Below are 16,718 nucleotides of genomic sequence, written 5' to 3' on the forward strand. Positions count from 1 at the left end.
CTGGATGATCCATAGTCCTTATCTGAAAAGGACAGATTGAATGCAGCCAAATTATGGCAAGGAAATCAGTGAGACAAACCCTCGGAAGGGTGGTTCTTTTTAAAAAATCATTAGTGACAATATTAAAGACATTAAGATGTTAAAGAGAGTCACTCATAATCAACCAAAGTAACACAGCTATTTTCATTTTTGCAGTTGACTTTTTAGTTCTTGACCAAATATGTAAATACTTTTATTAGTTGTAATCAACTGACTTTGTGTGCTTTAAAAAAAAAAAATTTAGAATAAGACATTTGTTTTCTTAATTATTATAAATGACTGTATTCATTCTGTTTATGTAACCATAATTTTGGATGTTCCTACAATGTTAAACTTTTAGGTTGTTTTTAATTGTTTGTTCTTATAGACAACTCTGTAAGGTTTTTAACTGCTTTTATCAGGAGAATGTCAAAGAAGTCCTTTATGTGGATTGCCCGAGCTTCTCTATTTAGGTACAAAGTTAAAAGCCTATTTTTCCTGGCTTAGTTTTTCTTTCTTTCTTTTATTGAGATAGATAGTGATAGTTTGTATTGTGACATTTTCATTTAGTATAATTCTGTAAAGGTTATTTGTTTTCATTAGTTATATTTCTTGGATGTCTTTTATTCTTTATTTAAATAGTTCTTAAATAAATTATTATAAGAGGGTATATTGTTTGGCAAATTACTTTTACCTGTTTGTTTTGTGCATATCTTAGGTCACAGACTATCTCGCTAAGTTCCTGCAGGTCACGGACTATGTCTTCTATTTCTTTTGATTCATTCCCTAAATTGCTAATTACCTCTCACTTAACCATATTTGCGGGTTAGCCATTTAAATCTCTTGGGCTACCTTCACTTCCCTTTATAGCATGCTTTTGAAATTTGTGATGTTTTGTTTTTCCCAATTCCCTTAAGTTTGTGTAGGGAGTATGAACCAATTTTATTTTGATACTTAGCAGATCATATTTAAGGAGGAAGATCTGCTCAGACACACCCAAATATTATTGAATTACTTTCTCTTTTGGATTATTCATATGAATGGGCCTTCTTCATAGTGCAGATGTTTGAGAGGTGACTCAATTTCATGTTTACAATCTCACTTGAGTACCATACAGCAACAGGGTTGTCCTTAGCCCTGAGGTGCATTTTTGGAGGAAAAAGAAGTAGTTTAGTCATTGATGAACAGTTCTAATTCCATCTAACTACTCCTGGGCCTATGTTGCTCTCTGGGACCTGTCCTTCAACTTAAATCTCAACTTACCACCCAGAAAGTGAGTAAAAAAGATGTCAGGTAGGTAAGGTATATATCTCACATAACCACTTGGCCAAATTTGCAGATATTTGCATTTTATTTTCAAAATAAATATTTGAGATTACTAAGACTTATACCAGTTTTTATTAGATAAAAATATTTTACGGATCTATAATGTAAAACATTCTGGAAAATACTATTTTTCCTATATCATTTCAAGAACTAAAAATTATGTTTTGTGCTGTTTGTTTCTAACACATAGAGTTTTATTGCAATGTTAGTTTTTTTTTGTTTGTTTTTGAAAGTAAGGTAGTTCATTTTGTGTATCAGACAGAGAGACAGCACAATATAGCCATTGTAACATCATTAGAAGCTCATGTAACTTTATTATAATGAAAGTTGCCTATCCCTTAGAGTTCATTTGAAACCCTCAATATAATTTTTTTTTGCCAAAAATATGCTGCTCAGTAGTGAGTCTTGAATATTCCATTGATTTAAAGATTTTAGTAAGATTCCTTGTTAATATTTTGTCAGTTGATGCCTTATATTTTATTTTTTATAGGAGAGACGATAATAAAGACATTGATTCAGAGAAAGAAGCTGCCATGGAAGCTGAAATTAAAGCTGCCCGAGAAAGGGCCATTGTCCCTCTGGAGGCCCGAATGAAGCAGTTCAAGGACATGCTGCTAGAGAGAGGGGTCAGAAAACAATCTTTGGGGGAGATATTTCTGTTTTGTATAAGTAATATAAATATGTCTTGCTAAAAGGTCAAATCTAAGGTTAGTGCTCATGTTTGGGGGGGGAGGTAAGGGAAGCCTATCAAATTACTGTACTCTCTCAAGCAGCCTTTTTCTTGGCTCATCATATCATGTTTGACTAAATGCCTTTTTACTGTCCTTTTAAATACAAATAACATTTAAATGTTATTTGTTGGGTCAAATGTTGACCCAACATTTGTTGGGTCATTAAATTTTGGTGAGTAATAGAAGATGAGTATTAACAGAATATTAACATTACAGAGTGGCGGACGACATGGGATAGGTAAGGTATATGTAATTTTTCTTTTAATACTGTCAGAATGGCTTTTGGTTAAAGGAGAACTGGTACTTTATGATATTATTAATAGAGCTTAATTGAGAGGGGTTTTGACGTTTTGGTTATGTTCACAGATTCATTTGAATAAGTTTAACTGTTCAGTTTAAAATTGCAACATTGTTCACAAGATTGGAGCAAGCATGGGAAATCAAAATGCAAATCTTCAAGGCTTTTTCTGATGTACTGATTTTTAAAATGTCACACAGTAGTGGTTATTTTAATGAGTAATTAGGTGTGTGTTATTTCTATATAATACAGAAATGTTCAGAGCCAATTAGTGTGGAAATTTGCCGTTGCTAGCCTCCCACTGCTTGTCATTTATTAGTGATGGAAACTTCAGTATGGTTTTTATTATGCCTCCTTTTTAAGCAGATGTCCTGTAGATTTCAAGGAAAATTATATGACCTTTATGTTTTTAGAGCCAACTTAATTATGAGGCAATACATTTTTATTTTAAAGGTGTCTGCTTTTTCAACGTGGGAGAAGGAGTTGCACAAGATAGTTTTTGATCCTCGGTACTTACTTCTCAATCCTAAAGAGAGAAAACAGGTAAAAGGAAAATAACGTTATTTTTTAAATGTATATCCCTTAACAGCATAATTTAAAAACGTAAGGAATAAAATGCCATCCTTTCCCCCCCACACACACACAGTACTCAAAACGCATAGTCTCATATCTTAGAACACATTTACCCTCTCTGTGGGCATTTCTGCCTCAGAAATACTTGCATATTTTTGCCTTTATTATGGACGTGGGTATTGCTTCATGAGTATCCTGTCCTTGTGCCTCATAATATGCTGATGTTGTATCAGGGAGTTTTCAAAATTCATTTTAAATGCGTTTATTAATTTACTTTTTACTGGGCAAATGTTGCAGATTTATAGTAGAAAAATGGCAATATACAGATGAGTAGAAAGGCAGAAGAAACACCTACAATCCTACCCGACTGATTGGACCATGACTGGACCCTGGTCTTGTAGCCTTCCTGTTTGTGCCAGTATATATGCATGAGTGTGTGTGGTAGGTAGACAACACTCAGAGACCCGTTTACGTTTAAGCACACAAGTCTACATCTAAGCACCATCTGTTAGAATGTCTTTTCATCATAAGCTTAAAGAATTGATGGACACTTCAGGGTCTCTGCTCATTTAGTGTCAACATGAATTAGACTGGCCACGTTATTGAGTGCCATTATTCCTGTGATGATTCAGCAATACATATCCTCTCACAGTGATCGCTTCGTCCTCTAAATCCTTGCACACTTCCAACTTACATAGTTTCTGAATTACCTGGACCACCCTGACCCTGAGCTCTGTAGAATGGTGAGTATGTTGAACTACTTGCTAGAGGGCTATTGAGCTACGACAAGATTTCATTTGGTAGTCTATTCTTGATTTGTAATTTAATAGTTGGCGTAATTCTCTGCACTGTTTGTGCCATTATGCATGTAGGTCTCATCACAAACTTTTTATAAAGAGAGGAAATTTACACTGTGCCAGACATGTATTTTAGTCTGCGTAATAGAAAAGCATGACTTTCCAAAGATACTTGCATCTGCATTTCAAACACAGTAGGGTGTGTGTGTGTGTGTGTGTGTGTGTGTGTGTGTGTGTTTTAAACTGTGTGTAATGGTCTCTATCAAAAAGTATAAATCATCCTTGATTCCTTACTTCTCCCCTCTGTGCATTTCAAGTCTGTCAGCAAAATCTACCTCCAAAAACTTGTAAATACAACTTACCATTTCCCCCACTAACACTGTAGTTCAGGGCACCGTTACCATTTCTCAGCATCTCTGTAGCCCCTGACTGACCTCTTTGCTTCCTTCCGTTCTTGCTTTTTGGAGTCAAGTTCTTTTTCCACATAGCAGCCAGACTAATTTTACATTTAAGAGGCAAATTAAGGCACTGTTACTGTTCCCTTGCTCAAAAAATGTACATTGCTTACCATTTCATTTAGGATAAAACTGGAATTCTTTATCATGGCTTGTAAGATTATACTTACACTCTTATCTGCATAGTTTTTGAAGGTCTTGTCTTAGATTCATTCGAATATTCTGGCCACAGTTCCTTTGTTGTGCTTTGAACAAGCTGGGTACATTCTGATACTTGGCTCTTCCTCTGTCTGGAGTGTTCTTCCCCTAGGTGTTTGCATATGCCCCATGATTTTATTCAGGTGCTTGTCCAAGTGCCTTCTGAGCCATGTGTCCCTGCTTTCTTTCCTTTATAGCACTCACAGCTCTAATTATCTAAAATTATCTACTGTTTTCTCCGGCTGCAGAATATAAATTCTGAGGGCTGGAACTTTGTTCATTGCTATATGTGTAACGCCTGCAGCAGTGCTTAACCTAAATATCCCGGAAGGGTTACTTTAAAACCTTAGTGACGTGACTCTTCATGCTGCTGAGTGTTATAGTTTCTGAGTTAAATTACAAGTGCATATTGAGAGCTAAAATTCTTTCCCAATTTTACAGGCATTTTGTAAGCTGATGGTGTTACCTCTTATTAAGAGTAATACTTAAAAAGAAGAAAAATATCAAGCATTTTTCCATTTAAATAAAGACTACTTAAAGGTTCTCATCCTTTTTGAGTAAAATTCTTAAAACTGGAGTGTAAGAAATGAAAGCAGAAGCAAACATTTGGAATTAATATGTGTACTTTTTTAGTACCTAGTTTTATTTGCATGAGAGTGTAAAATCAGGGAGAAACCAGTTAAGTTACATATGTAAGTTAAATTTAAGTTTAATTTAAGTTACATATTAAGTATCTAGGTCGTGTATTTGCACTTTGTAACTCCATTTCTGAGATTTGTATTTTGATTTAAAACAACTAACAATTTTATTGAAAATGTCTCAGTCTGCAAGTGCATCTCTTTTACTTTTCTAGCTATCTGTAGATTTACGTATATCTGTACATTTATGTATATTTTACATCATTCTAGAAGTATTTTATATAATTGTAACTATAAGTTTTAACTTAAGATTTTCTTTAATCTTGTTTTTGATAAAAGATCACTTGAGTCAGAAATAGTTTTGTTTTTTGTTTTGACAGTTTTTTTTTAATGTTTATTTTTGAGAGAGATAGAGTGGGGTAGGGGCAGAGAGAGAGGGAGACAGAGAATCTGAAGTGGGCTCTGTGCTGACAGCAGGGAGTCCACTTCGGGGCTTGAATTCACGAACTGTGAGATCATAACCTGAGTTGAAGTTGGATGCCTAACCAACGAAGCTACTGAGGTGCCCCCGTTTTGACAAAGTTTTAAACTGAATAACATTTTTAAACAGAAGCAGACCATTTCCATGCAGGATATTAGACTCTGAGGTAGAGACTAGTTATGCTAACACTTAAAATTGGGGGCACCTGGGTGGCTCCATCGGTTAAACATCCGACTTTTGATCTCAGGGTTGTGAGTTCAATCCCTGTGTTGGGCTCAGTGGTGGGCATGAAGCCTCCTTAAAAAAAAAAAAAAGGTAGCTTATTTCAAAAATAAGCATTTTAATGTAGTATGTGTTATTGAGAGCTTTTTAAGGTCGATGTATTACAAATAGTAATACATTACCAATATAGTTACTCATTGTCAACTGGCCATCTTGGCCACTCTTTACTGGATCAGTATCAAAGTATAAATTGAATTAAATTGAAATGAGAATGAAATGAAATAATAGAGGCGTCTTGAAAAACTCTGTTCCTCTATACATTGAATACTTGGACGTCAAATGTGTAGGGATTTTTCTATATCAGTCAGTTCTCTGATACCAGCTGGTGTCCTACCATTGAATTGAATTCTGAACTACACGGAATTAGAATCATATCCCATAGATTAAAGGCTTAGACCCACAAGACCTTCCCTCTCTTCAAATGCTTATTACAGGTAGTACCTTCTACACACTTCAGTTTAGCTACAACTCAGGGATTCCCCTGTTCCCCTCCTCAGCTTTAATAATTTGCTATAATGGCTCACAGAACTCTGGGAAGCACTTATGTTTATTGGTTTATAATGTAATAAAGGATATAATAAGGGGTACAGTTGAATGGCAGATGATGAGACACATGGGACGAGGTCTGGAAGTGTCCTGAGTCCCTGAACTTCTGTCCCTGTGAAGTTGGAATGTGCCATTCTCCTGGTACATGGCTATGTTCACTAAGCTCGCAGTTCGCTGAACGCTTTTGGCTATGATTTTTATGGGGACAGCTTACATAGGCATGGTTGATTAAATCATTTACCATTGGTGATTGGACTCAGTCACCAGCCATTGAAAGTTCCAGTGTTCTAATCACATGGTTGATTCCACTGGCAACTATCTGCCATCCTGTGGTTATCTAGAGAGACTTTCCAGAAATCACCTCCTGACACTAACTGTGATGTAGTTGAAAGGGGCTTGGTATGAATAATATAAACTTGCTCTTTTCTCCTTTATCTAATTCAGCGACAGGACAAAAGCCAGGTACAACAGTAGAGGCTCCTGTCTCTCCTATCACTTAGGAAATTAAAAGGGTTTTAGGAGCTCTTGCCAGGAGCCAGGACAGAGACCATATATATATATATATATTTTTTTTTTTTTCTTCTTCTTCTTTTCTTTTTAATTTAAATTCCACTTCACATATATTGTAATATTAGTTCCAGGTATACCCGGTGCTCATCACAAGTGCACTCCTTAATCCCTGTCACCTATTTAATCCACCTCCCCACCCACCTACCCTCTGGTAACCATCCATTTGGTCTTTGTACTTAAGAGTCTGTTTCTTGGTTTGCTTCTCTCTTTTCCCTTTGCCATTGTGTTTTCCCTTTGCCATTTGTTGTGTTTCTTAAATTCCACACATGAGTGAAATCATACGATACTTGTCTTTTTCTGATTTATTTTGCTTAGCATAATACTCTAGCTCCATCCATGTTGGAAATGGCAAATATATATATTTTCTTAAAACACAGTACCACACCCATATTTTTCACAAACTTCTATGTTGAAAAATATACATACATTAAAATCTAAACGTCATAAATTTCACAAAGTGAGCATACTGTGTAATTATGTAGATTAAGAAATGGAAATGGTTATGCAGGATGGCTAAGTCCTGAAGGTCTGTACAGCATAGTGCCTATAGCTAGCAGTACTATATCGTATCCTGAAATTTTTGCTAGGATGATAGATCTTATGTTAAGGGTTTTTAATATCACTTAAAAATAAGAATAAATTAAAAGGGCTCGAGGAACCTTTTGGAGGTGGATATGTTTACGTCATAGACTGTGGTGGTTTCCTAGATGTATATTTATCTCCAAACTCACAAGTTGTATACATTAAATATGAACAACTTTTTGTACATCAATTATACCTCAATAAAGTTGTTTAAAACCGAAAAGAAGGGGCTCCTGGGTGGCTCAGTTGGTTGAGCATCTGACTTTGGCTCAGGTCATGGTCTCGCAGTACATGGTTTCAAGCCCTGCATCAGACTCTGTGCTGACAGCTCAGAGCCTGGAGCCTGCTTTGGATTCTGTGTCTCCTCTCTGCCCCTCTCCTGCTCGCCCTCTGTCCCCCTCTGTCTCTGTCAAACATACATAAGCATCAAAAAAATTTGTTTGAAAAAATAATAAAAATGAAAAGAAATGGAATATAGCACCCTAGAAGCTACATTGGCTTAGACAATGTAGCTCTTTAATATGGATGTTTTGATTACATCTATAGAAGTCTACTAGAAATTTTTTATAAAAACTTAACAACTTTTGTGGTGTTTATTGTAACATTCACAAGTTGATGTTTTAAGAAAATAACCGCTTAAAATAGGGGACCTAAAAAGCTCAAGTGTATCAGGAAGCATGACACAAATAATTAGGAGAAGCTTGGAAGCATACCAGAACTCCTAATTTTCTTTGTGAAGGTGATCTCAGCTAGCGATTCCTAACTTTGGTGTGGGATATCCCAGAAGAAGGGTTGTGAAGTTTTCTCCAGCCTCTGAAAAGAAAGTTAATATAAATTCATTGGGTTTATTTGTAGTTCACTACTTTTACAAATAAGAAAGTATATACCAAAAAGGGAGAGAGGGCTTGAGAAGAACCCTCTTTCCCACATGGGTCAGCCTGCACATGCTTTCAGGATTTATTGCAGTGCTGTATTGGGATGGTGCTGAAAATGGCCAACGTGCCTGGCGGGAGATGGTAAGATAGTTGTAGGTATCTCTATACAGCTATTAAAGATTGGTAGACAGACATGGCCTGACCTGGAATAAAGTTTTCAGTTTTGTAAAGAACATTTTTTGTTTGACTTTTTCTAAAGATGTACATGCACACCTTTAAAGAGACAAATATTTCTGTAAAATATGCTAGGAAAAGTAATAGAGTGCTGCCCAGTTTTATCTTTCTCCAGACATTTCTTCCAGAGCGTGTGACTTGCTTCATTTTGGACTGGTTACCCTCTAATCTGACATACAGCTGTTATTTTTGAGCGTGACCAGTCTTTACCATCATCCTGAGATTTCCCTCATCTCTCTTGTTTTTAGGGGTAGAGACTTCACCTGTTTCCTTCATCCTAAGTCTTTTTCTTTCTTGGTTTACTCCCTTTTGACCCATTCCATCCCTGTAATAGCTTCTTGAGAGAACATGCATGGGAGATAAACTTTGGAGCCTTGCGTGTTTGCAAACATTCATTGTACCCTTAATTTGAAATTGAGAAATTTTGAAATTTTGAAATTTTGAAATTTTGAAATTTGAAATTTTGAAATTAAGATATTTGAAATTGGAAATCTTTCTCTTTCAGGATTTTGAAGACGTTGCTCTTTTTCTAGTTTTCAGTGTTGTGTTTGAAGCCATCAGTTTATGGGCGGGCCTTTGTTTATGGGCCTGTTTATTTTTCCTTTGTGGATGTGTAGGATCTCCTCTTAGTGTATAGCGTTCTGAAATCTCACGGTGATTGTGTACCTTGGTGGAAGGGGCCCATTATGCTGGGTGCTTGGTGGTCCTTTTAGTATGTAAACTCCTGTCTTTCAGTTCTGGGAGATTTTCTTACATTGCTTTTTTGAATTTGTTTCCAACCTGTTTATTTTTTCATTCTGGGACAGAGAATTTGCCCTTTTGGTCTAGTCCTTAAATTTTCTTTTCACCTGTTTAATTTTTCTTTTTTTAATGTTTATTTTTGAGAGAGAGAGAGAGACAGCATGCGAGAGGGGAAGGGCCAGAGAGAGAGGGAGACAAAGAATCTGAAGCAGGCTCCAGGCTCTGAGCTATCAGCCCAGATCCTGATGCGGGGCTTGGACTCACGGACTGCAAGATCATGACCTGAGCCGAAGTCAGACAGTTAACCTACTGAGCCACCCAGGCGCCCTCTTTTCACCTATTTTCTACCTCTGCCCCTTTCTTTTGGATGACTTTCTCAACTTTATTGTCAAATCCTTTAATTTGAGTTTTCATTTTTTCTGTCCTTTAATTTGTAGGATTTCTTTTTGTTCTTTAAGTTTTTCTTGTTTTATGATTACAGTATATTTTCTTAGTTTTGTTAGAAAATAAAACTTACTTTAGTATGTTAAATTAGGTATGCCCCCCCCCCCCCCCCCCCCCCCGTTACCTTGAGAGATACTGCTTTACCTTTTAGAGCAAGAATTAGCAAGAGTTTAAAATAAAGGGTCAGACAATAAATATTTTAGCTTTGGGGGCCATTTGGTCTCTGTCATAGTAGTGTAGTTCTGCTACTGTAACGAAGGAGCACCCACAGGTAGATAGATGTGAAGGAATGAGCCTGACTATTCCAATAAAGTTTTACTTGTGGACACTAAAATTTGGATTTCATTTAATTGTCACATGTCATGAAATGTTACAAAATTCTCTATTCCCTAACTATTTAAAAAATGTTAAAACTCTTTCTGGGCTGTACAAAAATAGGCAGCAGGCCAAGTTTGGCCAGCAGGTTGTGAATTGCCCGCCCTGGTTCTAGAGAATAATCACTTGCCTTTTACTGAGGCTCAGGAGTGGCAGAGCCCCCAGATACATGCTGTTGGCAAGGGAGATTTTCTGATGGACTCCTTCTTAAACAGCCTTATTGTAGCTGTACTCTGCCCTCACTTCCATGGATATCTGGTGCTGTCACTTCTGGAACTGTTTGAGGATTCTCTAATAAAAAAAGAATTGGTTTCTTTTCTTGACCGCTGAATTTGGGTCAGCTCTCTCATTTTTGCCAGTCCTTTACTGCTTATCCTTGTGCTTTTCATCTTCAAGACTTGCTCTTTCTTTTTCCCATTTGCCTGGTCTTGTTGGTTTGTGACTTAAAAAGGGAAATCCTCTCGTCATTGTATTGGCATTGGAAGAAAGGAAATAGATGTGCATGTTCAGTTTATTATTTTGTCTGTACATGATTAGGTGGGGGAAAATATTATGGGATAGATGTAAAGCATTACATTTTGGTAGAGATAATTATGTCTTAAAAAGAAGCACAGAAATAAATGTAAACTATCTGTTCCATACTCTTAACGTTTTTTTTCTAGAAGAGATTTGGAAGGATTGTAATTTATATATTTTATATCCCCTGAAATTTTTTTTAATATGCGTGTATTCAATTTCTAATCAGGGACAATGAAAATTAAAGGGGCTTTTAACTTTGTTCTGGAAGTCTCAGCAAAGGACTTGTGTGCTTCTGTAACACTGTCAACTGAAGTTTTAAAGTAAGACTTGCTACAGATAATCTGCATACAATTGAGAGATCTAATTCATTTTTTTCTATTATAGTTTGGACAAAGACATTGACTCAGTATTTTCTTACAGATTCCATAGTTTGGTAATTAAATTATTCCTATGGAAGACTAACTTGCCCAATTGGTTTATTTTTGTGATAGGTATTTGATCAATATGTAAAGACGAGGGCAGAGGAAGAACGCAGGGAAAAGAAAAACAAAATAATGCAAGCCAAGGAAGATTTCAAAAAAATGATGGAAGAAGCAAAATTTAATCCAAGGTATATGGTTCATTACTGTAACATTTCAAAATATGTATGTGCTTTCTTCTAAGATCAGCTAAGAGAATATGTATCTTTTGGATAATTGGACATGAAAAGTTTATTTCATTATTGGTTATGCATTTCTAATCTTTATTCTTAATATATTTCCTTTAGAGGAACCTCTTGTGCTCTGTGAGAGGCACGGTCTAGATATGTTTTTGTCTGATATTTTCAGTTGATTGTTGATTCAGTTGGTTATTAATGAGTATGTGTAATGGGGTGTAGAAGAGGAGACATTTAAAACTTACGTGACTAGCATCATAAAAACAATAATATTTGGCATCATTTAGCGGATATCTTATGTGCACTTAAAACGTTGTATGTACAAACTTATACATACATACATACATACATGCACTTGAAGCACATATATGTATACACACGTTATCTCATTATCTCACTCAGTCTTCTAAAACAGCCAGTATAGATTTATATGCTTGTCTCATACCTTACCCAAGTGAATGTAGGATTTCAACTGGATTCCAGTGTTAATACAGAATAGTCTAGGCAAGAGAAAATTACTTTTTATTTATGGTTTAGTTTTGGCAACAGTGTTTGTTACTTGGTTGCTGTGAATACCTCATAACGTGGATAATTTTTAAAACTGTAGGGTAGAATTATGGAGTGTCTTGTTTAAATGGCACTTTTTATAAAAGTTCATCTTGTTGAAATGGTTACTTTTGCCATTGGAAGTAGAGGAGAGAATGTTGTTTGAGAAAGTATATTTAATATTATAATTTTATATTTGAAACATGAAGAGAAACCTAGGGCATTAATACACATCTCAGATAATAAAGTTAATAGAGTATTTGGAGCTCTGAAGAACGTAACATTTGTCAGGGGAGAGTAGAGTTTCAGACTCTCCGAGGGGTCTTGGTCCTTTCTTTTTGGTTAATCAAAACATTGAGTTCATGGGTCAGTACTTGTGACTCAGTTATAAAAGACATTTGGGGAGGCAGTTGAGGAGATTTGAGCATGGATGGATTGGTATTACATGGTATTAGAGAATTCACAATTTTCTTGGGTACGGTGGTTACAGAGGAAAAAGGATTTGCTCTGAGGAGATGCATGCTAAAATAGTTATAGATGAAGTCTCATGATGTCTGCAGCTTATTTTCAAATGATTCAGCAAAATACATTTATTTATTAAAACCCTTATGGATCTGACAATAACTGAGACTCTGAAGAGATTTCCATTTTGTGGATTTGACAAATTAAGTTACTGCTCTATCCCAGTACCCAGGCGGGCGCTCTTTTGGGGCTGACAGAATTGGTGGAGCAAGCTGTACCTTGCAGGTTACTTCAGAAAATAAAGCCATGAGACACATAACTAGAAGTCTTAGCACTTGGGACATTGTGCTGTATTGCTATATTGATTCATTTAACGTGACCCTAGAGATTAGGACCAAATTTAGTAAGTAGCAGAAAATGAGGAGGAAAAACTTAAAATTGAGAAAATATGTCCGCTAACTTAAATTCTCTTTGAAATGGGAAGAGACTATATATTATAACTAGATTTTGTAGATAAAAAACATTGGAGTTTATTCTGAAGGAAAAAATGACTGGGGAGAATTTAGTGCCTATTTCTATGTCTTTTTTCTTTTTGGATTGAAAGAAATTTCAAGGCATATCTCCTTGGGTCAGTTCCTGGTCACTTCCCAGTCTCCTACCACTATTATCCACCCTCACCTCTCCCTGAGAGAAAAGAGTGACTGTCTGTTTACCAAGCAGCACTTTCTGGAGTTGAGAGATGAGTCCTATAAAAATCTCTATCACAATCTAATGCTAAAATTTCATTTTAGTCTTTTCTAGTGAAAAATAATTATTTTACCCATTTTATTACAAATGATATAAATAACGTGTAAAATAATTCTCACTTTTAGAAATTGATTTTATATTTTATTTGTAGTTTTTTAATGTTTTTATTAAAGAAATTATTTTTTAGTGTTTATTTTTGAGAGAGAGAGTGAGAGACAGTGCGAGCAGCGAGGGGCAGAAAGAGAGGGAGACAGAATCCAAAGCAGGCTGTAGTCTCTGAGCTGTCAGCACAGAGCCGACGTGGGGCTCCAACCCACAAACCGTGAGATCAAAACCTGAGCCGAAGCCAAGATGCTTAACTGACTGAGCCACCTAGGCACCCCTTTAATGTATATTTTTGAGAGAAAGAGATTGAGAATGAGCACAAGCAGGCCAGGGGCAGAGAGAGAGGAGACACAGAATCCGAAGCAGGCTCCAGGCTCTGAGCTGTCAGCGCAGATCCCAACGTGGGGCTCCAACCCATGAACTGTGAGATCATGACCTGAGCTGAAGTTGGATGCTTAACTGACTGAGCCACCCAGGTGCCCCGATTTTACATTTAAAAACAGGTTTATTCTTTAATCATAGTAGTAATTCTCTCTTAAAATTATAATGTAAGGTGCTTAGTTTATCGTGAAAACAGAACAGATTTAGTGGACTTACGTGTATGTCATCCTGTTCCTGGGATACACGTTTTTATTTTATTTAAACTTTCATTAAGTTTACCTATCCATTATTCAAACCAGGTTTGAAATGTATCCTGTTGTTAAAAAGTGTTGAATTAATGAAATTAGGTATTGTGAGTAACGATAGTTATATGTAAAAGATTATTAGAATCCGGGTTTGGTTAGCAAAGCTTCAAAATAGCAAATGTTAGCTATGAATGGTACTCGTAATCTTCAATTGATGTTTTAAATACTAAATTCTGAAGTTAACCAGTTTATTTACAATTAAAGTTGTAATATAATCTTTGCTTTAACACCTAAGAAGATGTGTTCTATATTTGTATTGAAATAAACAGTTTTTAAAGGGAGAGAGTAAGATTTAGCTTTCCCTTCTAAAAAAACTTGCTAAATATGGGAGTATTTATTATAAGACAAATTATTATGTAAGGCGAAAGCTTCAAATATTGAACTATATCCAAATGTATGAATTATAAGTGCCTTTTATTTGTGGAGAAAGTTTTTTTTTTATACTGAGCCTCATTATCCCTCGTAGGCCTCATTTTTTTTTATATAGCCTTCTTGGCAGCTTGCTTTGCTTTTTGGATCTATGCATTGATGTTTTCATCAAATTTGGAAAATTTTTGATCAGCATTTTTTCTGTTCTGATTCTTTTCTCTTTTAGAATTCTAATTATCTGACAAATCCCTGAGACTATTCCCCTCCTCCCCCAATTTTTTTTTGTGTGTATTCTTTTGATTAGATAACTGTTACTGATCTAATTTGGAGTCAGTAGCTCTTTATTCTAGGTCTACTCTTTTGTTAAGCCCACCCAAAGAATTTTTCCTTTCAGTTAGTTTTAGGTTCTTTTTTCCTATTTTCTGTGTCTTTACTAAAACTCCCTTTTATTCATTCATTAAGGCCATGTTTTTAGTTCTTTGAATCTATTTTTCTTAAATTCTTTCAATATAATTACAATATTTTTAAAGGATTTGTCTCTTCCAGAACAGCGTCTGAGCATTTTCAGTTCAGTTTTTGTGGATTGAAAAATTTTTTTGATTTGGGTTATACATTCTTTGTATGTTTAGTGTTGTCTGATTGAATATTGAAAATAGTGGATTGTAGAGACTCCGAAAGTCTGTTCCCTTACTCTGAAGAGTGGATTTTTGTTTTCGCAGGCAGTTTAGTCACAGGCTGATCACCTGAATATAGCTTTGATTTAAGGCTTTGTTAGTGTGGGTCTCAGAAGTTGGAAGTTTCTCAACAGTCCAGCTTTGTCTCCATTGTGCAGCTTTTGTGGACTTTAGTGTCCTAATGCTGTTCTTTTTCTGCACTACTCAGTTTCTAACATTTGTTTTTTGCTCTTAACCAGGTAGCACTTTGGCAGGGGATGCGGTTTTTCCCTGCTATTGTACCCTTCAGCCTTGGCCATCTATTCATGGGGAATCGCCTTGTGGTATATTTACTGGGTACTATCTTTCTAGAGCTTCTTCCCTTGCCATTTTAACACCCAGACTCTGATCTTTACTACTTGTAGCTATTGGGACTGCTGTACTCTGCTTGGACTGTAGCTCTCTGTACCTTGGGAAATTGTCCTGCGGCATAGGGCAGTGGGCCTTTCCTCAGTCTTACTACTACCCTACCTATTATGCACTGTTTTGGAATCATTTGCCTCATATATTTGTCTTCTTTCACAGTTGTTTCTGGAAGGAGATCTAATTCGGTAGTTAACTCCACCATGGCTAGAAGCAAGACTCAGCCTCTTCTTAGTGTGGAAATAGATGAGCTCTTAAGTCTCTTGAAGCACATACATTTTTTGTTCTCTGATGTGTTATCCCCCAGTGTCATGCTTGACAGTGTACAAATCACCAACCACATTTTCACCCTTTAGCCCTCTTGTACTCCTTTCGGTAGCTCATTGTTTACTCTTTAGGCAAATGTTGGGACTTAGTGAGTCTTTGGCACATATTCTGGCTGGAAAAATGGTATCTTCTTCTATACCTTTCTATAAGCAGAAATAGCTCTACCAAAGTTAGCACACTTGCCATTTTGTTACAGAGCTACTTTTAGTGAATTTGCAGCCAAGCATGCTAAAGATTCAAGATTCAAAGCAATTGAAAAGATGAAAGATCGAGAAGCCTTGTTTAATGAATTTGTGGCAGCTGCAAGGAAGAAAGAGAAAGAAGATTCGAAGACCAGAGGTGAGAAGGTAAGATGAGGTGATTGACAGGAGCGTGAATGGGAAGAGACTAAGCTGGGGCTATGTTTTTCTGATCTCATTCATGGGCATAGATCACAGGCCCCCAGACTGGTTAGCTTTGTAAGTTCACTTTTACAGTTGTTTACGTGTGTGTATTCAGTCACTTTACTTCCATAATGCTTATTTTAATAAGTTTACTAAAGTACATAGATTTGCTTTAAATTTTATTAATACTGAGTTTGCCCAGTACACCCGGAATTGACTGTTAGATCTTTCTACTCACTGGTGCCTGCTAAAATTCAAGATTCCTAATAAGCAGTAACCTTTAAATTTTAAAAAGCTTTTTTATCTTTTTTGCCTTCTAACAGATAGCATTTTAGTGACTTTCTAATCTTTTAGTAAACATATCTTACATATAAATTATTGCTTATCAGAAATAAAGGTCAGCTATGAAAGATTAATGAATTCCAAATGTCACTTGGTAGTGGTGTCAGGAGCGGAGAGGAGCCCACCACTGGGGAGGCAGGCGGGTGGAGACCGCACCGGAGGTGCGCGGGCCATCAGAACACGCAGCCGCTCTCCTTAGTCCCCCTGTGTGCTTTGTGGATGGAGATGAAGAACCTCTGAAGCCTAATCATTTTTGACATTTAAAATGGGCTCTCATTCCAGAAAGTTAAAACATCACAAATTCTATTAAGGAATGTCATGAGGGAAGTAATACCAT

The 16,718-nt window shown here is 36.2% G+C and overlaps 1 protein-coding gene across 8 annotated transcripts in view; it reads left to right on the forward strand.

The window, feature by feature from the left end:
* TCERG1 (transcription elongation regulator 1) overlaps positions 1–16,718 on the forward strand; it is a 60,970-nt gene that overhangs the window by 33,616 nt on the left and 10,636 nt on the right. For 5 of the 8 annotated variants that reach the window (XR_006715833.1, XM_045492782.1, XM_045492761.1 and 2 more), the window contains 5 exons: positions 441–491; positions 1,835–1,970; positions 2,827–2,916; positions 11,175–11,293; positions 15,853–16,003. Coding sequence is in view for 7 of the 8 variants with exons in the window: in XM_045492782.1 (XP_045348738.1) it covers positions 441–491; positions 1,835–1,970; positions 2,827–2,916; positions 11,175–11,293; positions 15,853–16,003 (547 nt within the window). In the remaining variant the exon portion in view is untranslated. The remainder of the gene's footprint in view (positions 1–440; positions 492–1,834; positions 1,971–2,826; positions 2,917–11,174; positions 11,294–15,852; positions 16,004–16,718) is intronic. The other 3 variants (XM_045492802.1, XM_045492819.1, XM_045492771.1) reach the window with 1 other exon arrangement.

Source organism: Leopardus geoffroyi, chromosome A1, assembly GCF_018350155.1.
Source record: "Leopardus geoffroyi isolate Oge1 chromosome A1, O.geoffroyi_Oge1_pat1.0, whole genome shotgun sequence".
In the NCBI taxonomy this organism is placed as follows: Eukaryota; Metazoa; Chordata; class Mammalia; order Carnivora; family Felidae; genus Leopardus; species Leopardus geoffroyi.